This window comes from Misgurnus anguillicaudatus, chromosome 5, assembly GCF_027580225.2.
Source record: "Misgurnus anguillicaudatus chromosome 5, ASM2758022v2, whole genome shotgun sequence".
In the NCBI taxonomy this organism is placed as follows: domain Eukaryota; kingdom Metazoa; phylum Chordata; class Actinopteri; order Cypriniformes; family Cobitidae; genus Misgurnus; species Misgurnus anguillicaudatus.
In genome coordinates, this window is record NC_073341.2 from 13306482 (window position 1) to 13321547 (window position 15066).

At 39.4% G+C, this 15066-nt stretch overlaps 1 protein-coding gene across 3 annotated transcripts in view; it reads left to right on the top strand.

Annotated features, from left to right (window-relative positions):
* Positions 1–15066, top strand: part of adgrd2 (adhesion G protein-coupled receptor D2) — a 46011-nt gene that overhangs the window by 12650 nt on the left and 18295 nt on the right. For all 3 annotated transcript variants that reach the window (XM_055168665.2, XM_073867594.1, XM_073867593.1), the window contains exons 8-12: positions 517–795; positions 3308–3419; positions 3503–3613; positions 4798–4906; positions 4996–5095. In XM_055168665.2, coding sequence (XP_055024640.2) covers positions 517–795; positions 3308–3419; positions 3503–3613; positions 4798–4906; positions 4996–5095 — 711 coding nt within the window. The remainder of the gene's footprint in view (positions 1–516; positions 796–3307; positions 3420–3502; positions 3614–4797; positions 4907–4995; positions 5096–15066) is intronic.

Here is a 15066-nt window from a genome sequence, read left to right on the forward strand (position 1 = left end):
TGTGATCAGCACATTGAGTAAATCTCTGCAGACTGGCATTTATTTCTAGACAGTTATGGGTCTACATTTTAGTTTTAGGGAAGTGGGCTAGGACCATGTCCTTAGATGCACTTAATGACCTAACCACAAACACTCTGCAGAAAGGCTAAAAGGATATGTATGTCACAATACCTTTCCCAACATGGCATATGCAAGCTAAGACAAATGAAAGTTATCATTGCTTCATTAGTCACAAAAGGATAACAATAAAGAATATAGCAGAAGCAGGCAAGTATTTTGACATGATGGTTCACATGACACACCAAACACATATTTTACCATGACAAGCCACACACATGCCACTCTGAACACGTCGGAAGAGAAGTCGCCGGCCACCACTGTTCCCTGTGATCAAACCTTTAACCTTTGCATTGATAATGCTATTCTCTGTCCATTAAGCTACAGGATCACAATACAAATATTTTCAATGCCATTTTGTTATTTTATCTAACCTGTATTGTGTTTTGCTTCTGTCAGTCTGCAGATGATGTGTTCTCAGATGCTGTGGATGGACAGAGTTGGACTTCAGTTTCACATCTGTTAAATGTATCTGAGCAGGCGGTGGGTAAGGAACAGAAAAAGCTGGAGGGCAGAGACATCATTTCTTTAATGCATGTTCTGTCTCGGGCTGCTAACCTGCCCAGTACAGACAACCAGAAGTACCATGATGTTGAAAGACTTGGACAGAGTTTCATCAATGTGGCAGACTCACTCATCAGCCAAGACAATGCCAGTACATGGGACAGCATCAGAGGGGTGAATGACTAACTACTATTATCATTTTTTTAATACTTAAAAAAAAAACTCACAAAAATTGTCTTTTCTTAGCATATTATGTAGAAAGAAACAATTAAAATTCTGTAAGGTAAACACTTTGTGGCTTAACCAATATTGGACTGTAAAAAGGGAAGCTGCTCTACTTAAAATACTAACTTCAATTGGTAAAATAAGTATTATTAAGTGTCACTTTATACAAAAAATTAACTTAAAGTGAAAAATGTAAAGATTTTTTTACAATGACTTCAAATGGTAACATTTAAAATTATCTTAAAATTTTCAACAAGTTAAAACACATTTTTAGGGGTTTACTTATAGAAGTAATTTTTTAAGCTGATCCGACTTTTACTTTTTACAGTGTGTAAGTTTGCGGCACAATGGGCTCTATCTTACACCCGGCGCAATGCGACGCAAGTGTCTTTTGCTAGTTTCCACCCGGCGCAATTATAATTTTAACGTTTAGCGCCGCGTTGTTTAAATAGCAAATGCATTTGCGCCCCCTTTTGCGCCCATTCTGGGCGTTTTGGTCTGAAAACGAGGTGTGTTCAGGGCAGGCGCATTGTTGGCGCGTTGCTATTTTGAGGCAACTAAAATAGACTACGCCATTGACGCAATATGTTTTTTTGTTATTTAAAGAGCGCTTTAGTAATATGCGCCTAAACGGGACGACAATGCGGGTTTGCTTAACACATACATGAATGCGCAGCAGCACAAAAACGCTTTTAAACATGAAAGATTAAAGGATTGAATGTAAAAGATTATTATTGAGTCTCTTGGACATAAATGAGGACTAATTATGAGACGTTAGAAGGCACAAAGAGCTGCTTCACCTGCAGCCTGGTAAGAAAATAAATGCTTTGCTTTAAACAAATGCATCTATTTTTAAATGTTTTTTTTAATGCTACCTCACAGATTTATTGTATATGATGACTCTGTACGTGTGGATATGGTGAGATGAGAAACATTTTTAAGTAATGCTTAAAAAACTGACGCTGTCCAAGTGCTGAACCTTGCAGAGGGCAGTTTGTAAATTCTTTATCTCCTGTTTGTTACAAATAAAGTATTTTTACAGTACAAACCTTTTCTTACATACTTGTAAGTTATATTTTTGATGATATTGGATAGCCATATATTGGATAGCAATTAAAAGCCTGCTTTTTACTTCCATGACTAAAAGAAAATGGGTTTTAAAGGTTTTAATGAAAAAATAACAATTTTAATACAAGTGAAAAACAAAACAATTATTTTACATTAATCTTAAACTGGGGATCTTCTTCCTCCGCTTAGTTTTTCAGTTTACAAAGTCTGTCATCTAAATAGGGATTATTAGACATAGCGCCAGCGCAACTGGCTTGTAAAGGGGATGAGAGCTGAGGCTCTCATTGGTTTATTGCACGTTACGCCCAAAATACTTCCATTAATCATTAAAAAATAGGACCAACCCTTTTCGACCATGCGCTCGGCGCACAAACCATTTTTCCCGTCGTTAAATTAGCAAATGTGCATTCGGACACGCCCATTTAGACGTTGCGCTGTACGCTTTAGACAATGCGCTTAGATCGTTAAAATAGGGCCCTATGTGTTTGTTTGTTTGGTTCACTCAAATGCTGGGTTGATCCAACCCATCGTTGGGTGGACAAATCAGTTTGATCTCACATAATGGTATTTTACGAGGCGGCTAATTTGTACAATTTAAAGATTCCTTGTTGCACTTAAATTTTTAAAGGGGACATTTTACAAGACTTTTTTAAGATGCAAAATAAATCTTTGGTGTCCCTAGAGTATGTATGTGAAATTTTAGCTTAATGGCAGTGTCGTGGTTGGAAAAGCAGATTTCGGGTTGATATTATCCCCTTCTGACATCACAAGGGGAGCAAATTTCAATGACCTATTTTTTCACATGCTTGCAGAGAATGGTTTACCAAAATTAAGTTACTGGGTTGATCTTTTACACATTTTCTAGATTGATAGAAGCACTGGGGACCCAATTATAGCACTTGAACATGCATGGAAAAAGTCAGATATTCATGATATGACCCCTTTAAGTTTAATCAACTTTAAATTACAATTATTTTCAGCTTTATTGAACAGTGAGGTGTTGCTATAAATTATAAAAAATAAGTTGAAATATCTTAAGCTAATTTAACTTAATTTTTAGTTGAACTTAAAAAATTGAGTGCAACAAGGATTTTTTGTATGATTTCATATGAAGCGAATCATACAAAAACGATTGTTAGAAAAATGTAATAATAAAGCCCCGCCCCTAAACCCAATGTCTCTTGGACAAAAGTAGGTCGTACTTAATATTAAGATTATAAAAATGTTAAATGAATTCATGCAAATTATCCACATCATCATAAAATAGTTAGGAATTGCCATGTGATTGTGTTGGACAAACCCAGACATTGAGGTAAATTGTCCATGTGTTGGTTGTTTTTTTAATTTCTCATTTTGTTTTTACCTTTAATAACTCATCTGTGCTATACTTCAGGTAGTGAAAGGGCCAATGGCTGTGATAAAGAATGTAGACATTATGGTGTCTAACCTGAACTCTTTGCTGATGAATGACACAGACAGCTTGGAGATACACAGCAACAATATCAGTGAGTTATATACACTCATGCATACAAAGCAACAGATGCAAACCCAGGTCAGACACAAAGACTGTTGACATCTTGTTTTCCAGAGCTGCAGGTCCAACAGAAGATTCTGTCTAATGGTTCTGGTGTTTCTGCATTTTGTGGGGCAGCAGTAGGAAATCGTGACTGCATCTCTGTCCCAGAACTTAACAACAATGGTAGGGATATTCCAACCACATGTGATTCATTAAATACCTTTAAATACCTTTTGTACCTTTTGTTTCAATTTTTTTTGCTACAGTTTGCAACAGTGTAAACATTTTGATTCAACTTACCTGGTTGCCTAAAGATTTTGCATCAATTCAACTTAAAAATATTAGTTGACACAACAACTACTTACACTGTAAAAAGTAATACCTAGATCTAACTTATAAAAAGTGAGGCAAGTGACTGCATGGGAAGTTTTAGGTTGAGTCAACTTTCAACCTTTTTTAAGTATATTGAACACACTAACATTACTTAATATGAATGCAATAAAATTGAGTTGAGTTAACTAATTGTGCTAGTATTACTCAGTTAGATAAACCTTCTTTTCTTGGTACAGGTAGCGTATTTATGGTTAGTTGTTGTTTTTTATGCCGTCAGATGAGGGCTAGAAACGTTTATTCAAACAACACACCCACTCAGTTTCGTTTTGGGCAGCTGTAAAGCGTGACATACTTCAGTATGCAGTCTATGCACAAGCACCAGTCTTCTGAACAATGGTAACTACAAAACTCAAAGAAGAAACAGAAACTCTTCCAAATATCGAAGATAAATGAACATTAAACACTAACAAGTCTTTCTTTTTAGTTAAAAACAAAACAAAAAAAGTTTCAATTCAATTTTCACTCTCCAAATGCAGTCCCATGCAAAGCATGCTGGGAACTGCAAGTCCACTGCCTAGTTAGTTGTGTTTACTCAAATAATTCATGTAGTTTTAACACAAAATTAATAAGTTAATTTCTTTCTTACAAATTTAAATTGATTGTAGATAATAAAATTAAGTTGAATTTACTCAATAATGTGCTCATTTAGAATTAATTAATTTATTCCAATTTTTATTTTATTTTAACTCATATTTTGATTAAAAAAAACAAGAATAATTTTTTTTAATACAGTTTACTCAATTTATTTTTTTTAAATCTACTAAGGCACAGAAACACTTTTTACAGTGTAGTTTCACACAATATAACTCATGTTTTTTATTTAAACTAACTCAAATTTTTACAGCAACCATGTGACTTACTTTTTTAAGTTGAACCAACAAATTTTTCCATGCCATTATTATAAATTGAGACATAAATGTCCAAAAATGACACAGTGGTACATGCGATACAAATTTTATATTTGTTGTTCTTAGGCTTCAACAAGGTGACTTTGTTGAATACGTGGTACAACTCTGTCAAATGTTTCTCAGAAATAGAGCAGAACAGTACTCTTCCTCCTAGCGCCAGTGATAGTTATTTGAGGTAAGTCATGGTCAGTTCAGTCTACAATATATGATGAATTTGTTTAACGTTGTTTACTTTCTTGTGACAAACACTGTATTATATATTAGAACAGTGTTGGGTTCATCAATCATCTCCAGTACAGTGTTGAAAGATGGAGAGAAATTCAGCATGCCAGTACAATACACACTACAACACCAGACGAGTGAGGTATTTCAATTTTATAATTTCAGTTTGCAGAAAAAAAAGAACAATGCTTTTGCAGTGGCGGCTGGTGACTTCTTTTTTCGAGGGTGCTCGATGCGAAGTTCGTCACAACATGTATGAAGCCCGTCATGTGTGTGGTTTGTGATTTCAAAATATGTGTTTGGCGCGTCGAGTAAACCTGTGTGCATCACATGTCTTGTCAAAATACATGCCTGCTGCAGAAGCGGGGTTTATGATAAAAGAGACGCTCGCGTTTGCCAGATAATCTCATGCATAATCAGAGTTTACTGTTCAAGGAATATTCCATTTTCTTAAAAGAAAAATCCAGATAATTTACTCACCACCATGTCATCCAAAATGTTGATGTCTGTCTTTGTTCAGTCGAGAAGAAATTATGTTTTTTGAGGAAAACATTGCAGGATTTTTCTCATTTTAATGGACTTTAATAGACATAAACAATTAACACTTAACTCAACACGGAGTTTCAAAGGACTATAAACGATCCCAAATGAGGCATAAGCAGGGCCGCTGGAAGTCATTTTGAACAGGGGGTGCTGTGATTTTTTTTTCCAAAAACACCTATAAGCCTATAGGCCTATTTAAAATACATTTTAAAAATAAATACATTGAGTTTCACTACTTTATTGTCATATACATAATAATATTAATTAAACTTCACAATTTTCAATGTCCATGCGGACAAAATTATTTTACTTTCGTTTTTAAGTAAGGATCAGAGGTCGATTAACAGTGGTAAAAGCTGGCTGAAAATAATCTCACATGACATACCTAGTACATTTTTATTTCGATCTTTTCACTAAACAGTACTATTATTGTATTTTTTTTAACTTAATAATTTAACCTTATCCCCATATGGGATTTAGAATGTTCAGTGACATGACATTACTGCCAGATTGAAACGTCTTTCGCGTTGGTTGGCTCCGGACGAGCTCAGCGCTGTCATATATCAACACAATGCAGTGTTTTCAACCTCATAATGTTTATTTTAGATTTCAAACATTTAAATACACATAAGCACTGCTAAAACAATAGCCTACATTTACTTTGTAAAATACACAATGATGTCTGTGGAAGCAGCAATAAAAATCTATTCAAATAAGATAATAATTTGCAAAGAATAAATAAATATTATTTTCAAATAATAATAATTTGCCGACGTGTGTTATTCATATCAGACAAACACAGTGGAAGCAACTATAAAGTTTACTCTATTGTTATAAAGGTTATGATACCTGTTTGAAAGACTGAGACGCGCATCTGTCAATCAGCTATTACATAACTGAGCAAGCGAGGCCAGAGACGAACGTGCTCTTAAACAGAAAATACTATATGGAATAATTTCTGCATCTTTGAATAACTGTAAGAATACATTTCCTTTATATATAATTTTGTCAAGAGATAATATTGTTTTTTCCACTTTTATTGCTTATTTAGACTGCGGTTAAAAGCGTGTTTGGCGCATTTAGCATACCTCAGAGTTTATTTCAGTAATATTGCTGTTTTCCCGGTAATAATAATAATAATAATAATACAATTTACATGTCAATCCTGCTTCCTTGACTGCTTATTACAGTGCATTGAAAATGCGCTGTACTGTTGTTACTGGGCTTTTTATTATTATTATTATTATTAGTGGTGCTTGCATTTATGCAAGGCATCACTATTATTATCTCTCATACTTATTAGTGGTGCTTGCATTTATGCAAGGCATCACTATTATTATTCCTCATACTTATTATTATTATTATTAGTGGTGCTTGCATTTATGCAAAGCATCACTATTATTATTGCTTTCGGTTATTATTATTCTTCTTCTTATATCTGGACACTTTTTCGGCACCTAACTCGTCCCGCGCGGTTTGCCGTAGTCCCATGAAAGAGGGCTCAAATTGACCGGTTTATTGAGGAGAGGTGTGCTATGACTTTTATAAGGGATCGGGTGCACGATTTTCGAAAGGGGGGCGAAAAACCACCCAAAAAAATCCCATTGACTTAACATTGCGCCCAACTTTGACGGGTCATATCTCCGTTCGAGGATTTTGTAAAAACATGTGGGTTACAACATTTGAAGAGGGTGGTAGACTCTGTCAGAACATACATCACATTGGGGTGTAAGTTGTACCCCTGGGGTGTAAGAGGCACCCGAAATTCCCCATTGACTTATAATGGGGCAGGAAACATGCCCATATAAGGGAATAAAATCGTTCCTGATGGGATATCTTTGCTTTACAGTGTCGTAGAGATAAGTGGGTGGGCTCATTTTACTCGGGCATCCAATCAGTGTCTCAGGATCATCTCAGAGCTATTAAGCCACGCCCCTAGCAACCACTTTTGAGCACCCTAGCAACATCTCCCATAGACTGCCATTATAAAATGCCCAGATGGATATCTTTGCACCACAGTGTCATAGAGACATGGGGGTGGGCTCATTTTACTCAGGCATCCAATCAGTCTCTCAGGATCCTTACATATGTATTAAGCCACGCCCCTAGCAACCACTTTTGAGCACCCTAGCAACATAAAATTCAAACAGTTATATCTCGGCATCCGAACATCGTAGAGACACGGGGGTTGGACCGTTTTACTTGTGACTAGGGGTGTAACAATTGGGCACATAATTGGCCACTCCCAAGCCACGCCCCTAGCAACCAAATTTGAGCACCCTAGCAACCGAATAAACAAATCCTTATATCTCCGCATCAGAACATCGTAGAGACACGGGGGTTGGACCGTTTTACTTGTGACTAGGGGTGTAACAATTGGGCACATCATTGGCCACTCCCAAGCCACGCCCCTAGCAACCAAATTTGAGCACCCTAGCAACCGAATAAACAAAGCCTTATATCTCCGCATCAGAACATCGTAGAGACACGGGGATTGGACCGTTTTACTTGTGACTAGGGGTGTAACAATTGGGCCCATCATTGGTCACTCCCAAGCCACGCCCCTAGCAACCAAAATTGAGCACCCTAGCAACCGAATAAACAAAGCCTTATATCTCCGCATCAGAACATCGTAGAGACACGGGGGTTGGACCGTTTTACTTGTGACTAGGGGTGTAACAATTGGGCACATCATTGGCCACTCCCAAGCCACGCCCCTAGCAACCAAATTTGAGCACCCTAGCAACCGAATAAACAAAGCCTTATATCTCCGCATCAGAACATCGTAGAGACACGGGGGTTGGACCGTTTTACTTGTGACTAGGGGTGTAACAATTGGGCACATCATTGGCCACTCCCAAGCCACGCCCCTAGCAACCAAATTTGAGCACCCTAGCAACCGAATAAACAAAGCCTTATATCTCCGCATCAGAACATGGTAGAGACACGAGGGTTGGACCGTTTGACTAGTGACTCAGAGTGTAATCATTATGGGATGCCATTTTTTCCCCTAGCAACCAAATACAGTACCCTAGCAACAGGGTAAACAAAGCCTATATCTCTGCATCAGAACATCGTAGAGACACGGGGGTTGGACCGTTTGACTTGTGACTCGGAGGGTAATCACTAGTGGATGCCCATTTTTTCCCTAGCAACCAAATACAGTACCCTAGCAACAGAGTAAACAAAGCCTTATATCTCCACATCAGAACATCGTAGAGACACGGGGGTTGGATCGTTTTACTTTTGGCTTGGAGTTTAATCATATATGGTCCCCAGAATTTTGCCACGGCAAGCACCACTCACATTTTCTTCAGGAAATGTACCTATCTAGTTAGTGGTGCTTGCATTTATGCAAAGCATCACTATTATTATTGCTCAAAGATATTATTATTATTCTTCTTTTTCTGGACACTTTTTCGGCGCGTAACTCGTCTCGCACGGTTTGCCGTAGTGCCATGAAAGAGGGCTCAAATCGACCGGATTCTTGAGGAGAGGTGTGCTATGACTTTTATAAGCGATCGGGTGCAGGATTTCCGAAAGGGGCGCGAAAAACCTCCCGAAAACGTCCCATTGACTTTACATTGCGTCGAACTTTAACGGGTCATAGCTCCACTCGAGGATTTAGTAGAAACATGTGAGTTACAGCATTTGAAGAGGGTGGTAGGCTCTGTAAGAACATACATCACATTGGGGTGTAAGTTGTACCCCTGGGGTGTAAGAGGTGCCCAAAAGTGCCCTAATGGAAAGTCAATGGGGCGAAAATCCCATAGACTAACATTGCGAAAAAAATTTGACGGGTCACAGGTCCAAGTGAGGATTTCATAGAAACATGTGGGTTACTAAAATTGAAGAGGGTGCTAGACTCTGTCAGGACGTCCCCCACAATGGGGTGTAAGGTTACCCTAGCAACCGTTTTGGGCACCCTAGCAACATCTCCCATAGACTGCCATTATAAAATGCCCAGATGGATATCTTTGCACCACAGTGTCATAGAGACATGGGGGTGGGCTCATTTTACTCAGGCATCCAATCAGTTTCTCAGGATCCTTAAAGACTTTTTAAGCCACGCCCCTAGCAACCACTTTTGAGCACCCTAGCAACATAAAATTCAAACAGTTATATCTCGGCATCAGAACATTGTAGAGACACGGGGGTTGGACCGTTTTACTTGTGACTAGGGGTGTAACAATTGGGCACATAATTGGCCACTCCCAAGCCACGCCCCTAGCAACCAAATTTGAGCACCCTAGCAACCGAATAAACAAAGCCTTATATCTCCGCATCAGAACATCGTAGAGACACGGGGGTTGGACCGTTTTACTTGTGACTAGGGGTGTAACAATTGGGCACATCATTGGCCACTCCCAAGCCACGCCCCTAGCAACCAAATTTGAGCACCCTAGCAACCAAATAAACAAAGCCTTATATCTCCGCATCAGAACATCGTAGAGACACGGGGGTTGGATCGTTTGACTAGTGACTCAGAGTGTAATCATTATGGGATGCCATTTTTTCCCCTAGCAACCAAAAACAGTACCCTAGCAACAGGGTAAACAAAGCCTTATATCTCCGCATCAGAACATCGTAGAAACACGGGGGTTGGACCGTTTGACTCGTGACTCGGAGGGTAATCACTAGTGGATGCCATTTTTTCCCCTAGCAACCAAATACAGTACCCTAGCAACAGGGTAAACAAAGCCGTATATCTCCGCATCAGAACATCGTAGAAACACGGGGGTTGGACCGTTTGACTCGTGACTCGGAGGGTAATCACTAGTGGATGCCATTTTTTTTCCTAGCAACCAAATACAGTACCCTAGCAACAGAGTAAACAAAGCCTTATATCTCCGCATCAGAACATCGTAGAGACACGGGGGTTGGACCATTTCACTTGTGACTCGGCATGTAATCATTAGTGGATGGCAATTTTTTCCCTAGCAACCAAATACAGTACCCTAGCAACAGAGTAAACAAAGCCTTATATCTCCGCATCAGAACATCTTAGAGACACGGGGGTTGGACCATTTCACTTGTGACTCGGCATGTAATCATTAGTGGATGGCAATTTTTTCCCTGGCAACCAAATACAGCTCCCTAGCAACAGTGTAAACAAAGCCTTATATATCAGCATCAAAACATCGTAGAGACATGGGAGTTGGATCTTTTTACTTTTGATTTGGAGTATAATCATATACTGTCGCCCGAAATTTGCCACGGCAAGCACCACTTCACATTTTCTTCAGGAAATGTACCTATCTAGTTATATCTTATTCTTATGTCTGCACGTTTTTTCGGCGCGTAACTCGTCCCGCGCGTTTTGTCGTAGACACACGAAAGAGGGCTCAAATTGACCGGTTTATTGAGGAGAGGTGTGCTATGACTTTTATAAGCGATCGGGTGCAGGATTTCCGAAAGGGGGGCGAAAAACCACCCGAAAAATCCCATTGACTTAACATTGCGCCCAACTTTGACGGGTCATAGCTCCGCTCGAGAATTTTGTAGAAACATGTGGGTTACAACATTTGAAGAGGGTGGTAGGCTCTGTAAGAACATGGATCACAATGGGGTGTAAATTGTACCCCTGGGGTGTAAGAGGTGCCCAAAAGTGCCCCATTGACTTATAATGGGCCAGGAAACACGCCCATATAAGGGAATAAAACCGTTCCAGATGGGATATCTTTGCTTTACAGTGTCGTAGAGATACGTGGGTGGGCTCATTTTACTTGGGCATCCAATCAGTCTCTCAGGATCCTCCCAGAGTTATTAAGCCACGCCCCTAGCAACAATTTTGGGCACCCTAGCAACATCTCCCATAGACTGCCATTATAAAATGCCAGGATGGATATCTTTGCAGCACAGTGTCATAGAGACTTGGGGGTGGGCTCATTTTACCCAGACATCCAATCAGTCTCTCAGGATCCTTATTGAGGTATTAAGCCACGCCCCTAGCAACCACTTTTGAGCATCCTAGCAACATAACATTGAAACAGTTATATCTCGGCATCAGAACATCGTAGAGACACGGGGGTTGGACCGTTTTACTTGTGACTCGGAATGTAATCACTGGCCACATCATTGGCCACTCCCAAGCCACGCCCCTAGCAACCAAATATGAGCACCCTAGCAACCCAATAAACAAAGCCTTATATCTTCGCATCAGAACATCGTAGAGACACGGGGGTTGGACCATTTTACTTGTGACTCAGAGTGTAATAACTGGCCACATTATTGGCCACTCCCAAGCCACGCCCCTAACAACCAAATAAGAGCACCCTAGCAACATAATAAACAAAGCCTTATATCTCTGGATCCGAACATCATAGAGACATGGGGGTTGGGTCTTTGGGTCATGTTAGCTTCATGCTAGCTTAATGCTAAGTCATACTAGCTTCATGCTAGTTTCATGCTAGCTTAATGCTAATTTCATAATAAATCTTGCTAACTTCACGTTAAATCATGCTAGCTTCATGCTAACTTCATGTTAACTTCTTGCTAATCATGCTAACATCATGCTAGCTTCATGCTAATCATGCTAACATCATGCTATCTTTATGCTAATCATTCTAACATCATGCTAACTTCATGCTAATCATGCTAACATCATGCTAGCTTGATGCTAATCATGCTAGCCTCATGCTAATCATGTTAGCTTCATGCTAACTTCATGCTAATCATGCTAGCTTCATGCTAGCTTCATGCTAATCATGCTAGCTTCATGCTAATCATGCTAACATCATGCTAATCATGCTAACATCATGCTAATCATGCTAGCTTCATGCTAATCATGCTAATCATGTTAGCTTCATGCTAATCATGCTAGCTTCATGCTAGCTTCATGCTAATCATGCTAGCTTAATGCTAGCTTCATGCTAACTTCATGGTAATCATGTTAGCTTCATGCTAGCTTCATGCTAATCATGTTAACATCATGCTAGCTTCATGCTAACTTCATGCTAATCATGCTAACATCATGCCAACTTCCTGATAATCATGCTAACATCATGCTAACTTCATGCTAAACATGTTAGCTTCATGCTAGCTTCATGCTAATCATGCTAGCCTCATGCTAGCTTCATGCTAACTTCATGCTAATCATGCTAACATCATGCTAACATCATGCTAGCTTCATGCTAATCATGCTAACTTTATGCTAATCATGTTAGCTTCATGCTAACTTCATGCTAATCATGTTAGCTTCATGCTAGCTTCATGCTACTCATGTTAACATCATGCTAGCTTCATGCTAACTTCATGCTAACTTCATGCTAATCATGCTATCATCATGCCAACTTCCTGATAATCATGCTAACATCATGCTAACTTCATGCTAATCATATTAACATCATGTTAGCTTCATGCTAATGATGTTTGCTTTATGCTAGCTTCATGCTAATCATGTTAACATCATACTACCTTCACGTTAATTATGCTAACATCATGCTAATCATACTACCTTCAATAAACAAAGCCTTATATCTCCACATCAGAACATCGTAGAGACACGGGGGTTGGACCGTTTGACTCGTGACTCGGAGTATAATCATACATTGCCCCCAGAATTTTGCCACGGCAAGCACCACTTCACATTTTCTTCAGGAAATGTACCTATCTAGTTATTATTATAATTATTATTATTCTTCTTTTTCTGGACACTTTTTTCGGCGCGTAACTCGTCCCGCACGCTTTGTCGTAGACCCATGAAATAGGGCTCAAATCGACCGGCTTATTGAGGAGAGGTGTGCTATGACTTTTATAAGCGATCGGGTGCAGGATTTCCGAAAGGGGGGCGAAAAACCACCCGAAAAATCCCATTGACTTAACATTGCGCCCAACTTTGACGAGTCATAGCTCCGCTCGAGAATTTTGTAGAAACATGTGGGTTACAACATTTGAAGAGGGTGTTAGGCTCTGTAAGAACATGGATCACAATGGGGTGTAAGTTGTACCCCTGGGGTGTAAGAGGTGCCCAAAAGTGCCCCATTGACTTATAATGGGGCAGGAAACAGGCCCATATAAGGGAATAAAACCGTTCCAGATGGGATATCTTTGCTTTACAGTGTCGTAGAGATAAGTGGGTGGGCTCATTTTACTCGGGCATCCAATCAGTCTCTCAGACTCATCCCAGAGCTATTAAGCCACGCCCCTAGCAACAATTTTTGGCACCCTAGCAACATCTCCCATAGACTGCCATTATAAAATGCCAGGATGGATATCTTTGCAGCACAGTGTCATAGAGACTTGGGGGTGGGCTCATTTTACCCAGACATCCAATCAGTCTCTCAGGATCCTTATTGAGGTATTAAGCCACGCCCCTAGCAACCACTTTTGAGCACCCTAGCAACATAACATTTAAACAGTTATATCTCGACATCAGAACATCGTAGAGACACGGGGGTTGGACCGTTTTACTTGTGACTCGGAGTGTAATAACTGGCCACATCATTGGCCACTCCCAAGCCACGCCCCTAGCAACCAAATATGAGCACCCTAGCAACCGAATAAACAAAGCCTTATATCTCTGGATCCGAACATCATAGAGACATGGGGGTTGGGTCTTTGGGTCATGTTAGCTTCATGCTAGCTTAATGCTAAGTCATACTAGCTTCATGCTAGTTTCATGCTAGCTTAATGCTAATTTCATAATAAATCTTGCTAACTTCACATTAAATCATGCTAGCTTCATGCTAACTTCATGTTAACTTCTTGCTAATCATGCTAACATCATGCTAGCTTCATGCTAATCATGCTAACATCATGCTATCTTTATGCTAATCATTCTAACATCATGCTAACTTCATGCTAATCATGCTAACATCATGCTAATCATGCTAGCCTCATGCTAATCATGTTAGCTTCATGCTAGCTTTATGCTAATCATGCTAACTTCATGTTAGCTTCATGCTAGCTTCATGCTAATCATGCTAGCTTCATGCTAATCATGCTAACATCATGCTAACATCATGCTAACATCATGCTAACATCATGCTAGCTTCATGTTAATCATGCTAGCTTCATGCTAATCATGCTAGCTTCATGCTAATCATGCTAGCTTCATGCTAGCTTCATGCTAATCATGCTAGCTTCATGCTAGCTTCATGCTAATCATGCTAGCTTCATGCTAACATCATGCTAACATCATGCTAACATCATGCTAGCTTCATGCTAATCATGCTAGCTTCATGCTAATCATGCTAGCTTCATGCTAATCATGCTAGCTTCATGCTAGCTTCATGCTAATCATGCTAGCTTCATGCTAGCTTCATGCTAATCATGTTAGCTTCATGCTAGCTTCATGCTAATCATGCTAGCTTCATGCTAGCTTCATGCTAGCTTCATGCTAATCATGCTAGCTTCATGCTAACACAATGCTAACACAATGCTAATCATGCTAACATCATGCTAATCATGCTAATCATGCTAGCTTCATGCTAATCATGCTAGCTTCATGCTAATCATGTTAGCTTCATGCTAACTTCATGCTAATCATGTTAGCTTCATGCTAGCTTCATGCTAGCTTCATGCTAATCATGTTAGCTTCATGCTAGCTTCATGCTAATCATGCTAGCT